Source organism: Talpa occidentalis, unplaced genomic scaffold (assembly GCF_014898055.3).
Source record: "Talpa occidentalis isolate TD23 unplaced genomic scaffold, MPIMG_talOcc4v2.1 talOcc4.12, whole genome shotgun sequence".
In the NCBI taxonomy this organism is placed as follows: domain Eukaryota; kingdom Metazoa; phylum Chordata; class Mammalia; order Eulipotyphla; family Talpidae; genus Talpa; species Talpa occidentalis.
In genome coordinates, this window is record NW_023601212.1 from 83,590,210 (window position 1) to 83,613,218 (window position 23,009).

The 23,009-nt window shown below is 41.8% G+C and overlaps 1 protein-coding gene across 1 annotated transcript; it reads right to left on the reverse strand.

Moving 5' to 3' along the window:
- Positions 1–2,561: 2,561 nt before the first annotated feature.
- Positions 2,562–19,958, reverse strand: LOC119241653 (zinc finger protein 665-like). Its single transcript, XM_037507086.2, has 5 exons — positions 19,834–19,958; positions 17,396–17,454; positions 13,700–13,841; positions 13,346–13,441; positions 2,562–8,821 (listed from the first exon to the last, which is right to left on the reverse strand). The coding sequence occupies exons 2-5, from the start codon at positions 17,408–17,410 to the stop codon at positions 6,114–6,116; spliced, it is 2,961 nt and encodes a 986-aa protein (XP_037362983.1). The 5' UTR covers positions 17,411–17,454; positions 19,834–19,958; the 3' UTR covers positions 2,562–6,113.
- Positions 19,959–23,009: the final 3,051 nt, after the last annotated feature.

The window sequence follows — 23,009 nt, forward strand, 5'->3', positions numbered from 1 at the left end:
ACTCTTGGCAATTTTTTGAGACTAAATTTAAACACAATCATAATCCCAAGAGGGTTGGGAAAGGAGCCTGGTAAGCTCATTGTAAAGATCATTTTTTTTTTTTTTAATAGAGGCATGTTTTATTTATTTATTTGTTTGTTTGTTTGTTTATACATGCACTGGGTACAGTCAGAAGTGCGGGAGGGCGAGAGAATTCACCAGAGCCAGAGCGGGGAACAGAGCAGGCAGAAGGACCGAAGTACACTGCTGAGGGGAGCAGCGGGCGGCAGGAGAGGTCTGCGCGCCATGTGGGACCCTCCTCCGGTGGCCGGGGAGCAGCCGGGGATTGAACCGGCGCTGCAGAGGCCGCGGGCAGCTTCGCAACCCAGCGCTCAACCGCTGCGCCACCGGGGAGGCCCTGTAAAGATCATTTTTAAGAACTAATGAGGGAAAGGCCAAGAAAGTTTTGAAAAACAGAATGAAGGACTTGCTCTCTAGTATATGGAGTATTATGTAGGGTAAATAAAGATGCTTAGGCTTTTATGCCGCTGGCCTCTGTGGCTGTCACCTGTGGCCTTGAATGCAGGAGGTGCTTGCCTGATTGTGGCTACCTGGAGTATGTTGTGGGCATGCGTAAGCGGGCACATCTGGGCCAAAAGACCAGCTAGGAGGGCAGCATCACACAGAATGGTGTGCAGTGGGGAGCTGCCACGGGAGGATGAGCTATGGCTATGAGAGGAAGCCCAGAGAGAAGAGCTTTAGAGATTCGCAGTGGGCCTGAGTTGCTGTCTCCCTGCCGGCTTGCTTCCCCTGCATACTATTAAAAAACCTGTGGGGATGCCAAGGGCTCCAACATTCTCTTTCAAGCTGCTGAACCGACTGTGAACCTACCCAGCCTGGTATGGTTGCAGAACATATGACAAAGAAGAGCAAGTCAAGTGTGATCTCTACCACAATTATAAAGTAGTTAAGTAAAACAGAACAAACCCCAAAAAGAATCAGTACTTGCAGGCTGTGAGCCTGCAGTAAGAGGAAATCCAATCTAACAGTTTCTGCGCAGCTCTGGAGTCAAAGCACACACACACACCTGGTCAACCATCATCCACCAATACAAATAACCCCAGCCAGGACTCTCATTGACCTCTCAGGGTCAGTGCCCATCCCTGGGTGCATGAAGTGGGCCAAAGGGGTCTACTATGATTGGGAAACAAACCTACCCTGTGGTCACATTTTCTTTCTGGAAGGATAAGGGCTAAGCAGATAAAAGCAAAAACACTATATATGATGACAAAAGCAGTGCAGCTGAACCTTGAACACAGGTTTGGATTGTGTGGGACCACTTAAACACAGATAACTCCCCACTAGAGGAATTAACAGAAGACGATGGAGGTGAGTACTTCTAAACCAGTGCCAGGGGCCTCCCTGGTGGCACAAGGGGTCAATTTTCAGCACTATGAAGCAATCCACAGCCACTGCAGCATGAGTTTGATGCTATGGCAGGGAGCTGACCCACATGGTGCAGCAGACCTCTCCTGTCTCACCCACTGCTCCCCTCAGCAGTGTATTTCAGTAGATCCGCCTGTTCTGCTCCCCACTCTGTCTCTGATGGATCCTCTCACCCCGGGCACCGCTGGCCTATGATCCAGTTCCTGTATGCATAAATAAATAAAATAAATCTTTAAACCAGTGCCAGAAGATGCAGAAAAAGCAGTGCCAGAAAACAAATAGACACTAGACAACATCGCAGGATGGTCCAATTATGCAAAATACTTTTTTATATAACATGGACATTTCTATGATACAGAACTAAAGCAAAAGGTGGACAGAATTTTTTGAGAAATGCCAAAGTCAGACAGAAATTAAGACATTTCCATAAAGTTATACTGACTTTGCCCACCTCTTCTGCCTTCTATGCCACCCACAACAGTTAAGACCAACCCTGCATCTTCCTTCTCCTCCTAGTCTACTCAACGTGAAAACAAGGATGAAGGCCTTTATGGTGAGCCATTTCCAAATATAAATGTGTAACCAAGTTAATGTAATCTGTAAGTCAACAAGGCACTAGTTCAGTTGGGGTAGGGGGAGTCAAAAGTTATACTGAAATTTTTTTTAATGCACAGCGGTTAGCACTCCCAACCTCCTGTTGTTGAAGGGTCAATTATATTTCAAATCAGAGACCAAAAGACAGATTAAGTGGTGTAAAGAACTAGCAATTCACTAGGAAATCAAGAAATCAGATCCTTACATCAAGCCACAGCTTGTCAAGAAAAAAAGTGGAAAATGATCAGTCATTTAATTTTTAAAGGTTATTTTATATAAAGAGAAAGAATACTTAATCTTTAACAAAGTTCCAGATGGAAATTTCCTGTGCTTTCTCTCAAACAGGAAATAACATTTCATTAGGTGGAAATTTACAAGGTAAAAGAAAATGTAGGGCGGGAGGGGAAGGATTGGGGTCAGAATGGGGCGTTTGCAATTGTATGGGGGAATATAAAAATAAAATTTAATATTTAAAAAAAAAATAAATAAATAAATAAATAAAAGAAAATGTAGTCATTGAATAATTTTCTCAGAAGAAATCACTGTTTCCCCCAAATTCCTATACCTAACACTTCTGAATTACATATGTACCTCTGAATTACATATGTACAATGTTCAGATAATTTATAGCTCCAATTGAGAGGAAAATCTTAACTCCAACAGGCTTAATCAATAAGGAAAACTCATGACCTCAGGTGTTCCTGAAACAGCAGCTCTACAGCTGGTTAATTCCGCACCCTTGGCAATCACCCACCACAGTTCGGTAACCTCTCTACCCACCACCCTCACCTGGTACTGCCGACCCCAAGTCACAAAATGCAAACAATGGTGGTATCTAGATGGACAATGCCATATTCTGCTTCAGACTCCTAACAATGAGTTCCCTAAACATCCTACTGGCTCAGCCCCAAACAATCCCTAGTGAAAGAAAAACAAGCCACACCAAGGATGTCTGACAAGGAAGAATAGAGCAATCTGCCAACCCGATGCCAAGGTATAATCAGGTCAAGTGGGAAGCAAAAGTCAGGCTACAGTGTCTGCCACATGATCAAGCACCTGGGTGCTTTGTATCTCCATAGTTACCCCTTTAAACAGAGAAGGGAAGATGAGGGTATTTTCTAAACAGCACCATTGTTCTGTGTGATGAGCAATGCTTTTGCCACTATTTCTGAATATGAGTTTGTGCTGTTAACAGTATTGGTCTCAGCCTTTGCATACATTATGAATAGGTTTTCATTAAACCACCTACACCCAAGACAGTGGGACGCTTTCTAAAAAGACATTGTTCGGCTTCTTTATTGAAGAGCAAGTCAATAACAATGGGCATGTTGATGCCAACAGACCTAGTATGAATACGTAAAGTGGTATAATTTTCCAAACCTTAATTTAAAAAAAATTCAGAGTTCTTTTAAGAAAAATATAATAAACACCCATGTGCTTACCACTTGAATCCAATATTTGCTTCATCTACTTAGATGTGTTTTTTCCTGGAAATCACTTCAAATTTGCAGACATCACAATTAATCACGATATTCAGCATGCATATACAGAAACACACACTAACTTTCATTATCATGATCATCTCACTTTAAGAAATTAACACTAATTCCCTAAAATTATCTAATACCCATGTCATATTCAAACTCCTCCAAATGCCTCCAAAATTTCCATGGCTTTTTTGAGCCACAAGTCTTTGGATCTGATCAAGGTTCATGCAGAGCATTTGACTGTTTCTTTTAATCTCTTTGGATTGAAGTCACCCCCAAGCTTTTCTTTGACTTTGTGAGCAAACTAGGCCAGCAATCTTGTAGGCTACACAACATCCCAGATTTGTTACTTTTCACTGAAGCTGTTGCTCATTTCCTGTACTTACTGTAAGCTAAAAGGCTAAACATTTGGTTGGATTCATGTTAAATATTCTGGCAAGGATACTTCTCAATGCAACATAAGTTCTCCTTGGTGTATGTCATCAGGATGCACATAATGTCAATACTCTCACACTACATTTGATCACTTAATCAAAGCTGGACAGTCAGTCATTCCACTGGAAAAGTACATTTGTTTCTGTTTCAATAAGTAAAATACCTGTGGGAGATACTCTGGCATTAGACAAACCCAATTCCTCCACATCTAAATGATTTAGCATCCATTGCCAATCTTTGCCCAGAATATGCGCTGCAAATGAGCAATTTTTCAAAATCTGTCATTCCTTCTACACTAGTTGTCATTATTACTAAAAGAACAGAGTGAAAATTGAATTAATTCCCTCTAGCTACAAAGAATTTATGTAAGATTTGCCTTCAATAGTAAAAATGTTAGCTCTTTCCCCTTTTGGTATTGCTGTAACTCAAATTTTTATTCAAAATGTTATAGACAGTAATTGTTTCACTGTCAATTATTCAATTATCTCAGATGTGGTTAGTAAGAACCCATTCTAGCTAACTTCTGTGACCTTTAACACACCTGCCTTAATCCCTGAATGCTTCCTTAGTTTTGACCCAACAGGTCCGTGGCTCACCTTTGACACTTCAGGACCCAAACCTAAAATCAGTGACTTCTCCAAGGAGTCCTGGTTCTCATAGTGGGTGATTTGGAGACCAAATTTGTTCATCACTATGGGGATGCAATTGTGCTTAGGTCTTCTCAATGGACATAGCTAGGAAGTATATTAATTTTTTTAAATAATGAGTGATATTTCCATTTCCTATTTATCATTATAGGGAATTTTACATATGTTTTATTTCATAATCATCTCAGACTGGAAATTTTAGTTTCTACTAACTTTAACAATTATCCATTTGCTTCATCTTAATATACACAAAATAGATTCAAAGTAACACTAAAATTATTAACAACAAAATTAACTAGCAGCGTCTATAAGTTTTTACAGATCTTTTTGTTCTTAAATACATCTCATTAAGGATGTAAGTCATACTACAGTGTTCAAACATTTCTTGAATAATTTTCTCTGGTTAAACTACCAATTTGATATAAATTTAGTTTGTTTTCAATTTTAGAATGTGCTGTACTAAATATTAAATATGTAACTTACATTTGTTTAAGTCAAAATTTCATAAAAAGTTATAATCAAAGAAACCTGCTCCATTCCTAACTCCACTACCCTGTTCACGCCTGCCTTCTCAGGTATTAGTTTATAGTTTATGGTCTAGTGTGTCTCTTTGAAAAAATAATTATGCAAGTACATATACATATATTTTTCTTATTTCTTCTCAATTCTTACACAAAAGGTAACATACCATTTTCTTTACATTGCTTTTCTCAGAATGTCCTGGTACAGTACTTCAAATTTGTCAAACATGTCATTTACAATGTATTGAAATACAAAGAAACACTGGTGGCACTTAGTGAGAGAAATTTTTCATAATAATTATGATATGGGTATATATTTTCTACTGACAACTACTTTGATGCCCACTGAGTAAATCAAACATACACAACATCTGTGTTGCATACTAACATCCCTAAGCCTTGCTTACATCAAGGATTCTTCACACATCCGATTCTGTTAGCCTGCTACTGCAACTTGTGTTTTTCAAAATATTTTATATCCTAACAATGAGTAACATCAGCATTGGCTATATCTTATGTCACATTTTCAAATTTTGGGTATCAGTTTAATGAGTTCTAGTATTACATTAATTCTAGAGAAAAAAATGTATCCACATATCTCAAATTGACAGGTTTCCCCTCAGTATTCCTTTTATGTATAAAGTTTGACTTTTTCCTTAGAACTTTCACGCATATAACACATTTATATAATTTCCCTTCAATATTAATGCCAGTAGGTTGCAACTTTGTAAATGCTTTTATGTCTTTGTGGTATTCTTTATTCTCTGCCCCCTTGATTTATCTGAAGCACGCATTTAATAGGTGAATCCACAAGCTCTCCAACAGGAAGGCATGACACAGAAAGTTGTGCATATTCATCTCATTCATGGAGAGTCAGCCAACCCCCACCACATGTGTAATTTCTGATGCCAACAAGGGAGTCTTCACATTATTACATTCCTATGATTTCTTTCATGACAAAATTTGACTTCACACAGGAAGATTTTCCCTTTTTTTTTCCCCAATTAGGGTATCTCTCTTGCATGAATGACCTGATGTTTAGTAAGAGTTGACTTCTTACAAAAGGATTTTCCACATTCACTACATTCATAGGGTTTCTCTCCTGTGTGTGTCCGCTGATGTACTGTGAGGGTTGACTTCATACAGAAGGATTTCCCACACCTCTTACATTCATATGGCTTCTCACCTGTGTGTGTTCTCTGATGATTAATGAGGTTTGACTTCACATAAAAAGTTTTCCCACATTCGTTACATTCAAAGGGGTTCTTCCCTGTGTGAGTTCTCTGATGCACAGTGAGGTGTGACTTCATACAGAAAGACTTCTCACATTCATTACATTTATAAGGTTTTTCTTCGGTGTGAGTTCTCTGATGTATGGTTAAGGCGGACTTATAACAGAAAGATTTCCCACATTTATTACATTCATGGGGTTTTTCCCCAGTGTGTGTTCTCTGATGTTCAATGAGATGTGACTTCTGGAAGAAGGTTTTCTTGCACTCCTGACATTCATAAGGTTTCTCCCCTGTGTGAGTTCGCTGATGTTTAGTGAGGTGTGATTTCTGGAAGAAGGTTTTCCCACACTCTTTACATCCATAAGGTTTCTCCCCTGTGTGTATTCTCTGGTGTTGGCTGAGAGCGGACTTCATATAGAAGGATTTTCCACAGTCATTACATTTATAGGGCTTCTCCCCTGTGTGAGTTCTCTGGTGTACAGTCAAGGTTGACTTGTGGCGAAAGGTTTTCTGACATTCATTACATTCGTATGGTTTCTCTTCTGAATGTGTTCTCTTATGGTCTGTGAGATTCGACTTCATAGAAAAGGCTTTTCCACATTCACTACACACATGGGGTTTCTTCCCTGTGTGATTTCTCTGATGAATATTAAGAAGTGACTTGACATAGAAGGCCTTTTCACATTCATTACATTTAAAGGGCTTCTCTCCAGTGTGAGTTCTCTGGTGTATAATGAGAGTTGACTTCATATGGAAGGCTTTCCCACATTCATTGCATTCATGTGGTTTTTCCCCCGTGTGAGTTTTCTGATGTTTAGTAAGGGCTGACTTTTTGTAAAAGGACTTCTCGCATTCATTGCATCCATAGGGTTTCTCCCCTGTGTGAATCCTTTTATGTACAACAAGCATTGAATTCATAGAGAAGGACTTGCCACACTCATTACATTCATAGGGCTTCAAACCTGTGTGAATTTTCTGATGTTTTGTGAGATTTGACTTCACACAGAAGGTTTTTCCACATTCATTACAGTCATAGGGCTTTTTTCCTGTGTGAGATACCTGATGTATAATCAGGGCTGACTTATAGCAGAAGGATTTCTCACATTCAGTACATTTATGTGGTTTGTCTTCCGTATGCTTCCCTTGATGTACATGCAGGGCTGACTTATAGTAAAAGGATTTCCCACATTCATTACATTCATAGGGCTTCTCCCCTGTGTGAGTTCTCTGATGGTCAGCAAACTGTGACTTCTGGAAGAAAGTTTTTCCACATTCATTACATTTGAAAGGTTTCTCCCCTGTATGTGTTTTCTGATGTTTCGTTAGGTTTGATTTCACACAGAAGGATTTCCCACAATCCTTACATTCATATGGTTTCTCCCCTGTGTGAGTTCTTTGATGATGATTGAAGTTTGATTTTGCATAGAAGGATTTCCCACACTCATTACACTGATAGGGCTTCTCTCCTGTGTGGATTCTCTGATGAACTTTCAGGGCTGAGCTATGACGGAAAGCTTTCTTGCACTCATTACATACAAAGGGCCTCTTTTCTAACTGCGTGCTCTGCTGATCAGTAAGGGTTGACGTCACAGGGGCTTTACCACATTCCTTAGATGCACTGGGTTTATCACCTGTGTGTGTTCTTGGAGAGTCAAGTTGAGATTTATTACTTTCACATAGTTTCTCTCCTGCATGTGTACTCAGATGTTGAGTAAGGTGAGACTCCTGACCAAAAGATTTCTTGCAATGATTACATTGGAAGATTTTTCCTCCTGTTTGAGTTTTATTAGGTTGAGTGAGTTGTGACTTCTTGCTGAAATTATCCTCACTTTTATTAGATTCATGGGTTTTCTCATCTATATGAACTTTCTGATGATGACTAAGGGTTGACTTCTCATTAACCTCAGTGTTATTCTTCCCTGTATGAATTTCCTGGGAAACTTCTAGGGCTGACCTGTCACTGATATTTTCCCCATATTCCTTAGAATCACAGGATTTCTTTTCTGTTTGAGCCCTCCCAGGTGTGATGTCAGCTGCCTCATGAAGGAGGGTTTCTTCATATTCGTTACCTTTAAGAGGTGGTCTCGAAGTCTGAATTCTTTGTTGCTCGCTAAGGTCCTCGTCAAGACTCAGGGTTTTCCCATCTTGGTTACATTCATCAGATTTCTTTTCAGCATAATTATTTTCTTGTCTGTTTGGAAGAAGCAACCTCCCACATGCATTAATTTCATCAGAGTTCTTACTGGAATGATTTTTACCACTGACTAATTCTGAAACATTTTTCAAACTTAATCCACCTATGTTATCTTCACATGGTGTTTTTCTTGCAGAAACTGGGTTTGTGTCCAAATTAAATGTCTTTCTGAAAACCCGATCTGTCTTATCAGTAAATGTTTTTTTGTTGGTGAGTGAAACTCGCCACAAATGTTTATCTTGGTTTTCCTGGCTTCTCCCTCTGATGTCATCAAACTTCCTGACTTCTAGAAATAAGAAAAGTTAAGTATATTTTTGAAATGTTAACACATTTTCTTTGTACATTTGATTTTATCACTGATTCTCAATTTTCAGTCCCAAGTGCTTTGGGTAAAATTCCAAACATATTTCTTCATGGAACAGAAAAAAACAAAAATAGAAAATACCTGCTATAGAAGAAAAGGAAGAATAATACTAGTAATGAACATACATATATTTGCTATTTTTAAAATATGACCTTCAGAACTAAAAAAAATAAATAAAGGAAAACTAAGCACAAAGAATAGCTGAGTTGAAGAAAAAGCATGGCACAGAAACTACAGATAATGGGATGAACCCAACAAAAACCATAAGCAGAAAGTAGTGTAACAAGAATATTAGTGTATGTGGATATTCAAAAGAAACATCACAGGAAGTCTTAGGTGTGGGATAAAACAGACTATACAGCTGTAGCCCGCTATTTATGTCAACAGATAAAATAAGATTTATATTAGTTTTATCCTTAACTATGAGGTTGAGTGAGATGTGACTTCTTGCTGAAATTCACAAGAAATGTTTTTTAATGTTCATTCCTAATCACAAGTCACAAGACTCATGAAGATTTTTACTCTTGGTTAGCCTGCTTTTAAACTTTGGTTCTACCAGAAACACAGATATCCTCCAGAAAATGTATCTCTGTCTCTTCTCCTGCCAAACACATTTTTCAAATCATGCCTCTTAACCTCTACTTTCTCAAATATTTTAAAGTATTCACTACCTACACTTTTCCTTAATACACTTTTCCTCATCTTTGTCCAAATAGTACTTAATAACACTGAAATTCTAAATATATAACAATTTGCATACCTCTCCCAACTACAACTATGCTGCTGTCAGGTTTTAATGTCACTCCAGTTAGTACCCCTCATTTACCATTATACATCAGAATTTGCTGGAAACTTTTAGTCAAAAAATAGGGTGTAAACTATAAAGGCCTCATGTCAATCTATATACCCTGTGAATCACATCTACAAGAAGGTGATGTAGGCCTACTTAGGATGCTTCATACTTCGGAATGTTTTCTGAAAACACATCTCTATAAGTATTAATACATGAAAATAATCTATTAGATAGTACAATATCAAAGTAAGGAAGAGTAAAAAAGGTATCTTTCAGGTGGGGGAAAATAGGTAATAGCCAGATACTCTCAGGTGTCACATTATAAGGTCAACTTTGAGGTTAGCCACTAGGTGAAATGAGAATTCTAAGAAAGAAGAGCTTGATGTTGGCGAGAGTAATTAAGAAATCAAGAGGTGAAAATTTTAGTTCAAACAGGGAATCAGGTGAAAAAATGAGCACAAGCAGCATTAACTATATGGCAGACATAGTCCTAAAACTTTTCTTAAACATCTGCATAGGCAAGAAGAGGTGCAGACTGTGGGAAGAGGTGCAGATTCTGCATGGGAATATATAAGAGGAAAGATCAAATGGAATTTATCACGAATTTTTGAGCAACAACAAAAAGACATGAATATGGGCTGATTCATTTTGAGAGGTGTCTAAAGTAAGAGAGGGCAACCATAGGTTTATATAGGGCTATCAAAAACACAAAAGGATGCCTTGAGTTTACAATATATACTTAAGGGCCTCCCCTGGTGGCGCAGTGGTTGAGCGCTGGGCTGCAAAGCTGCCCGCAGCCTCTGCAGCGCCGGTTCGATCCCTGGCCGCCAGTGAGGGCCCCACATGGCGTGACAGACCTCTCCTGCCGCACCTGCTGCTCCCCTCAGCAGTGTATTTCTTCATCAGCCTGTCTGTTCTGTTCCCCACTCTGGCTCTGGTGAATTCTCTCACCCTCCCACGCTTCTGACTGTACCCAGTGCTTGTATAAATAAAGAAATCTTTAAAAAAAAAAAAAATATATATATATATATATATATATATATATACTTAAAATTAGGGATAAGCAAGGATTCAGAGATTAAGCTTTGGTTCTGATTTAGGTTATTGGAAAGTAAGAATAAATGCTACAGAAGACAGTTTTCAATGGAGAACTCTTAATTACTACAGCAACAGAGCTAATACTGACATCTGAGAGGGCAAATACCCCAACCATGTTCTTCACTTTCAAAAGTGCTCTGGTTATTTTGGGACTTTGTTTTGCATACAATTTTAAAAATTTTTTATTGAATAATTCTAAAATCTAAAGTCCTCCATATTTTAATTCTATTGGTTCTACTAAGTTGCACAAATGACTTCTTCATTTGAGCTTGCTAATTTTTTTTTTCATGTACTTCTGGTGTCATTATAATACATGGGAACCTGGAAAGCTGAACTAGCAAACTAGCAATCCCTTTTTTTTTTTTTTAAGATTTATTTTATTTTATTTTATTTTATTTTATTTTATTTATTTATTTATACAAGCACTGGGTACAGTCAGAAGCGCGGGAGGGTGAGAGAATTCACCAGAGCCAGAGCGGGGAGCAGAGCAGGCAGAAGGACCGAAGCACACCGCTGAAGGGAGCAGTGGGCGGCAGGAGAGGTCTGTGCGCCATGTGGGACTCTCCTCTGGTGGCTGGGGAGCAGCCGGGGATCGAACTGGCGTTGCAGAGGCTGCAAGCAGCTTCGCAACCCAGCACTCAACCGCTGCGCCACCGGGGAGGCCCGGAGCAATCCCTTTCTTAAGAAAAAGTTTTTCTCTCCTAGAAGACAAGGAGAGCTAAGAGTAACAATTAGGGAGGATTTAGCCAAATTTGCAAAGCCCTGACTTCATGTGGAAGATGCAGGTTGCACTTTCCCATCAGCCTAGCTATCATGGGGTAGAGTGAGCATCTGTCCTCTGGACAAATTCAATGTCATATCTGTTTGCTGCTCAATGAACCTGCTCTAGTTTCAGTTCACTATTAGGTTCCTAATTTGTTTTGATTTCCCTCACATTTCAGAAAATCCAGAAATGGGGCCTCCCTGGTGGCTCAAAGGGTTAAGACACAACCAATGAAGCTGTCCATAACCTCTGCAGCATAGCATGAGTTCGATCCCCAGCCGGCCAAGAAGCAACCCACATGGCGCAGCAGACCTCTCCTGACTTGCCCGCTTCTCCCCTCAGCAGTGTACTTCGGTCAATCTGCCTGTTCTGTTCCCCACTCTGTCTCTGGTGAATCCTCTCACCTACCACACCTCTGGCCTGTACCCTAGCTCTTGTATGCAAGGATAAATAAATCTTTAAAAAAAAGAAAGAAAGAAAATCGAGAAATATACTAAAGTTTTGTTATATTTAAGTAGATTCTACTCCTTCCAACTTCCTGCGGGAAGTAGAAATCCTCTATTCTTGTTTGAACCTACCAGCTTTCACCACACCATTCCCTAAAAACTTTTCTCGTTAAAATCACCAAAATCACCAAATTCAACACTTAATTCTGTCTTCATCGTAATCTCTCAGTATCATATAAAACAGTTGCTATTCCCCCTTTAACTAAAAAAGATGTTATTTAATGATAACTCATTAAAGTCAATATAAGTCAAATTTCAAAAGATACCAGACAAGAACAGTGAAAAATCTCCCTCCCAACCAATGTTTCCCAGTCATTCAGCTCCCCTTTCAGAAGACATCAATTACCTATCTGAGTTCCTTCTGGCTGTTTCAGGTTAAGTTTATTTGAGGTATGTAAGTGGTATGTGTATAGACTGACTTAAGAAAACTGGCATGGCATCTTCAGCCTGAGTCTTCCTGTCCAGGAAACATGACACAATTTCAAGTCTCTTAGACTCTTACAAGTGTTTTAAAACTTTAGAGAGAGGGCCTCCCTGGTGGCAGAGGGATTGAATCTCAGTGTTATCATGCTATTATTGCCCCTGCGGCCTGAGTTTGACCCCCAGACAAGGAGCTAACCCACATGGCTCAGCAGACCTCTCCTGTCTCCCTGCTGCTCCCCTCAGCAGTGTATTTCAGTAGATCTGCCTGTTCTGTTCCCTGCTCTGTCTCTGGTGAGACCTCTCACCCTCCTACACATCTGCCTATACCCCAGTTCTTATATACATGAATAAAAAAAAATCTTCAATCATTGGCTGTTCTAGGGATTACGATGTACATACTTAGCCACACACACTCTCCCCAATACCAAAAACATGAATGGCACATAGTAGAAATATCTGCAGAATGAATGAATGTCTGGTTGGAGAGAGTAACAAAAAGAAAACAGTCCATGAAAATGGAGGGAAAATGAACACTAGAGAAAAAGAAACCAAGAAAAATAGGTATAAGACAAGACAAGCAGAGATCAATACTAGGTGTAAGAATGGTCAGCTTCAAAAAAAAAAAAAGAATGGTCAGCTTCCCTAAAAGTTGGCAGAAAAGGAAAATATTCATATTTAAGGGTGATAGATGAAGGGCAATTCAGGTTATCTGAGCAAGTTGGTTTACTGTGCAGTTCCTTCCAAAGATCTGAAGGCCCTAAAGAAGTTACTGAGACACAGACCAAAGGGTCCAGTCGCTAAATAACACATCTGGGACCTTACTTCCAATGGCCTCTTTTTGTCACCTGGTATGACTAACTCACCAGGATTCCTCTGGCCTGGTACTTCTCTCTCTACAGGCCATAGCTCTTCTCCTTGCTCCAACCTGAAGATCAGCTTTGGCTTGGTGATGCAATACCCTGTGAGGAGACAGAGGATAAGGCTCTGACAAGCTGCATGGACGTCAAGGCTGTGAAGAATGAGGAAAGTGCAGTTTCAGGAACCACGTAATACAGGTGCCCACTTAACCATTTCATTAAGGAGGTAGGAACAATCATCTTTGATCCATAATATGTACACATGCAAACATTACTCTCCATGAAGGACCCATAAATTTGGGTAGCTAAGAACTAAAAAGAGAAATTCATTCTATGAGGCATTACACAGGAAAAACTCACCCACTGAGACCAGGTGGCCATAGTTCTCCAGTGTAACATCCCGGTACAGAGTCCGCTGAGTACTGGTCAGTTGTAGCCACTCACTCCGGCTAAAATTCACAGTCACGTCCTTGAATGTCACAGATCCCTGACCAGCACATTTCTATTCAAGCCAAAGAGATCAAAATTTGGATAAAGAGACACCATGGTAGGAAAACCCAAACAACATTAATTTATTAATTTAAAAAAATTGAAAATTTCCTAGCATGTATCTGGAAGATATCCTAGCTTACCAGGAATATTAAGTTAAATTAATCCTTTTTCTGCCTTTGAAGAACTTAAATACTAGTAATGAGACAAATCATATTTATGAACACCTATCCTGTAATTAGGTATTACGAGTACTATGCTAGAATCATTTCTAACAAGTGTTAAATAATGGTAGAAAATACAGTTCTATTCTGCGTGTCAGGTTGTGCTTCACTGAAAATTAGAGCTTCGTTAATGTGGTACCACCGCATAAGCACAGCCAAAGAGGCAGGAAAACACATAGCATTATGCTAGGAGAATAGAAGTTACAAGGTATGAGGAGATAAAGAAGTGCAAAAGTATTTGGGAATACATTATGGGGTAATTTTGGACTTATTTCTACAGTTATCTCAAAATCCTTCAACTACCCTAGCAATAAATAATATACACATGCCAATCCACACAATAATAAACTTAATTTATCTCTTTTTTTTTTTCCTGGTTAATAGTCAAATGCAGATAAGCTATTGTTACTGGGAAGAAAACACTGGAGCATCCTGTCCCCTCTATCAGTGGCAGGGTGACTGCTGAAACAACAGGGAGCTAGGTCTCCCTGGTAGCGCAGGGATTAAAGACAGTGCTATCAAGCTATCGCCAGCCACTACAGCACAAGTTCAATCCCAGGCCAGCTGGCCAGGGAGCTACCCACATGGCACAGCAGACCACTCCTGTCTCGCCAGCTGCTCCCCTCACAAGTATATTTCAGTAGATCTGCCTGTTCTGCTCCCCACTGTCTGGTAAATCCTCCCACCCACCCCCCACACCTCTGGCTTACACCCCACTTCTTGTATGCATAAATAAATAAATCTTTAAAAACAAAATAAAGCAAACCAACACGGAGCCAAGGAAGAGATGCAAGCAATCACCATTATAGCTATAAGTTTACATTAAAATCAAGAGAGATCTCAAATCAAATATCTAACTTTATAACTTGAGGAACTAGAAAAATTAATCCCAGATATAGTAGAAGGAAATAATTAAGATCAGAGATAAACAAAATAAAAAAAAAATAGGGAAATAAACCCCAAAGCTGATTTTTTCAGAATATCAATAAAATTCACAAACTTTTACCTAATTGGACAAAAAAAAAGAGAGCAAAAAGATACAAATTGCTAAAATTAGAAATGAAAATAAGGACATTACTACTCTGCTGAAATAAAATGACTGGGAGAAAATAATGGACATCTATAAACCAACAAATTGGATAACCTAGATAAATTGGACAAATTCCTAGAAATACAAACCTACCAAGATTAAATCACAAAGAGAAAAGAAAATCTGAATAGATCTATAACTTGTAAGGAAATTGAATCAGTAATCAAAAATCTCCTGACAAATAAAAGCCCCAAATCTGATGAATTTGCAAGTTCATGCTACAAAACACTTAAAGAAGAACAAATAACCAATCCATCTCAAACTTTTCCAAAAAATTAAAGAGGAGGGAATATTTCCAAATTTATTCTACAAAGCCAACATTAGCTTGATACCAAGGTTGTAAGACTTTGCAAGCAAAGGAAACTACAGTTATAAACTTATGCAATCCTGCAAAGCAAGCAAACTCAACAGACCAACATCTCTTATAAACCCTTATGCAAAAATCCTGAAAAAAACCAAGTTCAGCAGCATATTAAAAGGATTACATGTCATGACTAAGTGGGATTTGTTACCAGAATGCAAGAACAGTTCAAAATACAAAAATGACCAACATTATAACCACATTAATAGGGCCTCCCTGGTGGCGCAAGGGGTTAAGCACCACACTATGAAGCAATCCACAGCCTCTGCAGCACGAGTTTGATCCCCAGCCCGCCAAGGAGCAACCTACATGGCGCCGCAGACTTCTCCTGCCTCGCCAGCTGCTCCCCTCAGCAGTGTGTTTCGCTCAGTCTGCCTGTTCTGTTCCCCGCTCTGTCTCTGGTGGATCTTCTCACCACCACCCCCGCATCTCTGACCTGCACCCCAGATCTTGTATGCCTAAATAAATAAATATTTTTTTAAAATGAGAAATATTAGGAAACTAATATAATAAAAGCCAAGTAAGAAAAACCCACAGCAAATATCATACTCAATGGTTTCCTCTAAGATCAGGAATAACACAATGAAGCCCACTTCTGTCCAACACAGTATTAGGTATTCTAGCCCAAGCAATTATGCATTAAAAACAAATAAAGACAGGCATTCAAACTGGATGAATCAAAGTAAAATTGATTTCTTCTCAAATATGATTTTATATATAGAAAATCCTAAAGATTACATACACATACTGCTGGGGTCAACAAATAAATTCAGCACAGTAGCAACATATAAATTCAATACAAAAAACAGCTGCATTTTTATATACTAACAATTAACAATATGAAAAGGAAATCAAAACAATCTCATTTATAAGAGCATCAAAATGAACAATTTAGGAATTTAAAAAGGTGAAAGACTTGTACAATGAAAACTACAAAACACTGCTGAAAGAAATTAAAGATAACTAAATGGAAACATCTTGTGGTCATGCACTGGAAGATTTAATATTGTTAAAAGAAATCTACATATTCAAAGCAAGTCCTATAAAAATCCCAATCACATTTTTTACAGAAAATGAGATACCACTATTCCCTATTAGAATACCCCAAGTCCAGGGCCTTCCTGGTGGTGCAGGCGGTTGAGCGCAGCACAGCGCTGTGAAGCTGTCCGCAGCCTCTGCAGTGCCGGTTCAATCCCCACTGGCCTAGGAGCAACCCGCATGGCAAGCAGAGCTCTCCTTTCTCGCCGGCTGCTCCCCTCAGCAGTGTATTTCAGTCAGTCGGCCTGTTCTGTTCCTTCCTCTGTCTCTGGTGAATCCTCTCACCCTCCCACACATCTGGCCTGTACCCCAGCTCTTGCATAAATAAAAAATCTTAAAAAAAAAAAAAAGAATACCCCAAGTCCAGAACACCAACACCACCAAATGCTGACAAGGATGTGGGACAAGTGCTACCATTCATTGCTGATGTGAATGTAAAATGGCACAGCCACTTTGGAAGACAATTGTTACAAAACTAGATATACTCTTACCACATGATCCAGCAACCACATTCTCCTTGGTATTTACCTAGTGACATTAAAAACTCAGGTACACACAAAAACCTGCACACAGATGTTTATAGTAGCTTATTCACAACTGCCAAAACTTGGAAGCCACCAAAAAGCCCTTCAGTGAGTGAGTGGATAAACTGTGTTCCATTGAGACAATGGAATAGTATCTAGTGCTAAAAAGAAATGAGCTGTCAAACTGAAAAGACATGGAGGAATCTTAAATGCCTATCACTAAGGGAGGGAAAAAAGTCAATCTCAAAAGGATATATGCAATATGAAAATGAAATAGGGAATATGAAATACTCCCTGGAAAATGAAATAGGGAATAAAGAAATAACTCACCTGGGATTTGTTCATTTTTTGTTGTTATTGGAAGATCGTGGAGATCTGGAAAGACACACCTGGAAGAGGAAGAAAGAGGAGCAAAGGAATGAGAGCTGCTGGCCCTGCAGCTTCTCCATTCTTCTCCGAAACACTTACACACACCAGCTGGTAGCTGGAAAGAAAGACACATCCTAACACCTCTTTGTGGCTCCAACAAAATTTCATGGAGCTTAAACCTGCAATGTTCCCTACTGCTTTCATGATTTATAGCCCCCTCTGACTGATAAAGACATATCATTTAAAACAAAACTGAGGGCCTCCCCGGTGGCGCAGCGGTTGAGCGCTGGGTTGCGAAGCTGCCCCCAGCCTCTGCAGCGCCGGTTCGATCCCCAGCTGCTCCCCGGCCACCAGAGGAGGGTCCCACATGGCGCGCAGACCCCTCCTGCCGCCCGCTGCTCCCCTCAGCAGTGTACTTCGGTCCTTCTGCCTGCTCTGCTCCCCACTCTGGCTCTGGTGAATTCTCTCACCCTCCCGCGCTTCTGAATGTACCCAGTGCATGTATAAAACAAACAAACAAACAAACAAATAAATAAATAAAACATGCCTCTATTAAAAAAAAAAATTAAAAAAAAAACAAAAAAAAAAACTGAGGGGCCTCATTGCTGGTGCAAGGGGTTAAGACACAGCACTATGAAGCTATCCGCAGCCACCGCAGCACAAGTTTGATCCCTGGCCAGGATGCTGACCCACATGGGGCAGCAGACCTCCCATGTCTTGACCATGCTCCCCTCAGCAGTGTATTTCAGTTAGTCTGCCTCTTTTTCTCCCCACTCTGTCTCTGGTGAATCCTCTCACCTCCACCCCACACCTCTGGCCTGTACCCCAGTTCTTGTATGCATAAATAAATAAATCTTTTAAAAAAAAAACTGATTATCAAATAATGGTATCTCAAACAATGAAGACAGAATCCCTTCATTAAAACTGATGTTGAGGGGCCTCGCCGGTGGCGCAGCGGTTGAGCGCTGGGTTGCGAAGCTGCCCGCAGCCTCTGCAGCGCCGGTTCAATCCCCGGCTGCTCCCCGGCCACCGGAGGAGGGTCCCACATGGCGCACAGACCTCTCCTGCCGCCCGCTGCTCCCCTCAGCAGTGTACTTCAGTCCTTCTGCCTGCTCCGCTCCCCGCTCTGGCTCTGGTGAATTCTCTCACCCTCCCACGCTTCTGACTGTACCCAGTGCATGTATAAACAAAACAAACAAACAAATAATAAATAAATAAAACATGCCTCTATAAAAAAAATAAAAATAAAAAATAAAACTGATGTTGAAGGGGCCCTAATATTACCAATAATGTCAAACTTGAGTCAGAATATTCATAAATCAACCTTGAATCAGAGAATATTCATAAATCTCTGGAAAAGAGGCGGGTGCTTTAGACATAGGTCTTTTGAAAAACGGTTTCTTCTAATTTGAGTGCTGTTTCCCAAAAGGATCTTGTGGCAAGAAATTTGTTTCAGTGCGGACAGCACCAAATCAGGAGCCAGTGACAACCAGTTCTCTTCTCTTACTGACCTAGACAAGTCATTTTCCCTTTCGGGTTCTTTTTTTTTCCTTCTACCAAATGAGACAAAAACAGATCTCCCTGGGGCAGCCCTCCTGGACTACTGCTCTCGACCCTGTAAGATCAGGAAAGGCAGACCAGCAGCACGCCGCAGGCATGGATAGAAAGCGCCACAGCTTCTGGAGAGTTAGTGGGAAATGTGGGAGCAGAGGGTGCCATTAGGGACAGGGTTTGAAGATTAGTTCCTCAATGCGGAATAACACAGCACCCAAATTCCCCAGCACCCCGCCGATGAGGCCGCACTTTTCATGCAGTCCATCCCTTGCCACCGCTGGCAGCCCAGGTCCCTTCTCATCTGCAGAGTGACTCACAGCCACTGAATGCGGCGAAATCACTCAAGCCCTGAGCTCCTTTTCTGGGTTTCCTCTCGGAAGTTGCAATGGGTCAGAGCTCGGAGGGGGTACATCTGAAGTGAAGTGAGATTTCTGTTCCCGAAGCTAATTCACTAGCTGGCGCCTTGACCAGGGGGCCCAGACCCGCCTCCGTGAGCGCGCACAGCTGCCAGAAACCTCAGGACGCGCTCCTACGAATGCAAAGCAGGAGCTGAGGACAAAGGCCGCCGGCCACGGTCTGGCGCAGACGCGGGCACCTCCATCATGGCAGCCCCTGCCCTGGACAGCGCCGGGGAGAGGGCGGGGAGGCCCGCGGCTGACCGTGCAGAGACGTCCACAAGTCTAGAGAAACACTGGGGACGCCCGGGATTCAAACTGCCGCCGGCACCCACATTGCAGTCGCGAGCGCGGCGCGGGGAGGAAGCGCGCCAGGCGCCCGGAGGTGGCGGCGCGGGCTGAGGGGCGCGCAGGACCCGCAGCGGCGCGCGGCTTCTCTACTCAATTTACCTCCCGGTCAGATGAGGTCGTCGCTGGTCCCTGAGCCTCCGGTGGTTCTGAGGTCGGAGACCCCCGGCGCGCGCCCTCGCCCCCGAAACTCACTTCTGCGGCTTCACGCCCGGGCGCTCCGTCAGGACGCGCCCCCGCCGGAACCGGCGGTCCGGGCGGGCCGGGGTCTGCAGCGCCCGCCCTCTGCCCCGCGCCCTTTCCACAGCCTCGGGCCGCCCGAGAGGACCGCGGAGCGGACACCGCGTGCCCACTGCGCGCGCCACGCGCGACCGCGCCCAGGTAGGCCCGAGACCACCAGGACGCCCCTCGGCGGGGACGCGCGCCTGCGCACAACGCCCGCTGCCTCCTGGTGGCGCGCCACAGACCCCGGCCCGAGGCTCCGCCCAGGGGGGCAGGGTCTGGTCGGGGCCCGCCCCTCCCCAAGCCCACCCCGCCATCCCCCACCACCCCGACTCACACGCCAGTCCTCAACCCAACGTTCCTCCACCTTCCCTCAACCCGCTTCATCCAGTCTCTCCCATTACCACCCTGCCCCTCCAGCTCCAAGGCCCCTCCCCCTTGAAGCTCCTGCCCCCACAACCCCAAGGTCACCCCCATCCCGTCCATATCACCTCTGCTTCCCCACCTTCTCTCCACGCACCCATCCCACTTTTCTCACCCCAATCCCTCCCCTTCCATGCTCTTACCACCCCCAGGACTCACCCCCTCCTTGCGCCCCCCACCCACACACATCTCTGCCTCATCTCCCCAACATCCTCATAACCCCCTCCACTTCAGGTCCTCCCCACACACTCACTCCCACTGCACCCCCTCCAGCTGAGCATCCTTCTGGCAGGGAGATGAGAACATTCAGGAATGCAGATGAAAAAATTAACCCAATTAGCTCAGGCTGGCAAATTTTAAAAAAAAGATTAATGAAAAAGAAAGAAAGGAGAGGATATCAAAATTTAAGGCACAATACAAGAAAATTGAAAGTAAATCAAAACGCACACAAACGAAGTGAGGGAAGAGGAGAGGGCAGTGTTTCATTCTCTGGGAGATGAATGTGCTAAGCCTTTAAGCACGACTTGGTGACATTTTTACCGTAAAGAAAAAAGATGAATAGTGAGAAACCAGAGAACAGACCAAGGACAAAGGGTTTTTAACGCTTGGCCCAATGATAAGCTTTGGGGTTGATGGGAGACTAAAGTGTTCTATTTTTATGTTAGCTCAGTCACTGACCATTCTCAGATACAAATAAGGTTAAATCCCTCACTCTCACATTAAGATTAAACAATTTTAGGGCCTCCCCGGTGGCGCAGCGGTTGAGCGCTGGGTTGCGAAGCTGCCCGCAGCCTCTGCAGCCCCGGTACATGGCGCGCAGACCTCTCCTGCTGCCCGCTGCTCCCCTCAGCAGTGTACTTCGGTCCTTCTGCCTGCTCTGCTCCCCGCTCTGGCTCTGGTGAATTCTCTCACCCTCCCGCGCTTCTGACTGTGCCCAGTGCATGTATAAACAAAAAAAAAAAAAAAAAACAAATAAATAAAACATGCCTCTAAAAAAAAAAAAAGATTAAACAATTTTACCTGGATTCAATATTTTCAAATTCAAAAGCAAATTCTTAAAACATAAGTGAATTTTAGAATATAATTTTAGAATGTAAAAATTCATTGGCTAGAAAACATGACAATAAATGGGAAAACGTGGTGCAAGGGGTTAAGACGCAACCTATGAAGGCTATCTGCAGCCACTGCAACAAGAGTTTGAGCCCCAGCCAGGGAGCTACCCACATAGCACAGCAGACCTCTCCTGTCTTGCCCGCTGCTCCCCTCAGCAGTGTATTTCAGTGGATCTGCCTGTTCTGTTCCCCACTCTCTGGTGAATCCTCTCACTTCCCACCCCCGCACCGCTCGCCTGTACCCCAGTTCTTATATGCATAAATAAATAATTTTTTAAATAAATAAATAAACAGGGCCTCCCCGGTGGCACAGCGGTTGAGCGCTGGGTTGCAAAGCTGCCCGCAGCCTCTGCAGCGCCAGTTCGATCCCCGGCTGCTCCCCGGCCACGGAGGAGGGTCCCACATGGCGCGCAGACCTCTCCTGCTGCCCGCTGCTCCCCTCAGCAGTGTACCTCGGTCCTTCTGCCTGCTCTGCTCCCCACTCTGGCTCTGGTGAATTCTCTCACCCTCCCACGCTTCTGACTGTACCCAGTGCTTGTATAAATAATAAATAAATCCTTAAAGAAAAAAAAAAGATGATCACTAAGGAATCATTTTATAAATAAATAAATAAATAAATAAATAAATAAATAAACAAATGGAAAAACCATTAAGCTAAAAACTGATTTTATTTTAGAAAGTTGCACACTTCAATTTCAGATTAAAAATTGGAGCAGGGTTTAAGGTAAAAAAAATTAGAAGAAATCTTTATAATATACATGAGAAATGAAGTCTCTGTAACCTTAATTTATTAGCAACTCATAAATTATTGAAAAGGCCATTATAACCATGGTCACTTCTTTAAGATATAAGGGAAATCATAAATGACAAGATGTAAATGAACAATAATATGTGAGAAGTTCCTCATGACAAATAAGATATACAATGCTTAAAATATTTGTGGAAAATAAAATTTGAAAATAACATAATAGTAATATCCAGGGTAGGTACGGATTTAGAAAAATATTTATTTCCTTCATATATAACATGAGGGTAATGTCCATGATTTATTTTGAAATCAAAATTACAGTTTATACTATATAAGATTGGGTACCTTTTTAAATTGCAGATTTACTCCAAAGACTATAAAATACATGTTTATGGGCCTCCCTGGTGGCCCAAGTCGTTAAGCACCACACTGTGAAGCAATCTGAAGCCTCTGCAGCACAAGCTCAATCCCGAGCCAGCCAGGGAGCAACCCACATAGCGAAGCAGACCTCTTTCCTGTCTCGCCTGCCACTCCCCTCAGCAGTGTGTTTCAGTCAGTCTGCCTGTTCTCTTCCCCACTCTGTCTCTGGTGAGTCCTCTCACCCCCACCCCCACATCTCTGGACTTTGCCCCAGCTCTTGTATGCATAAATAAATAAATGGTTTTTTTTAAAGACTATAAGATACATGTTTAAAGAAAAAACCCACAAGCATGACAATTCAGAACCATGTAGACATGGTTGTATGGGTCATTCACAGAACTCTAATGACAAAG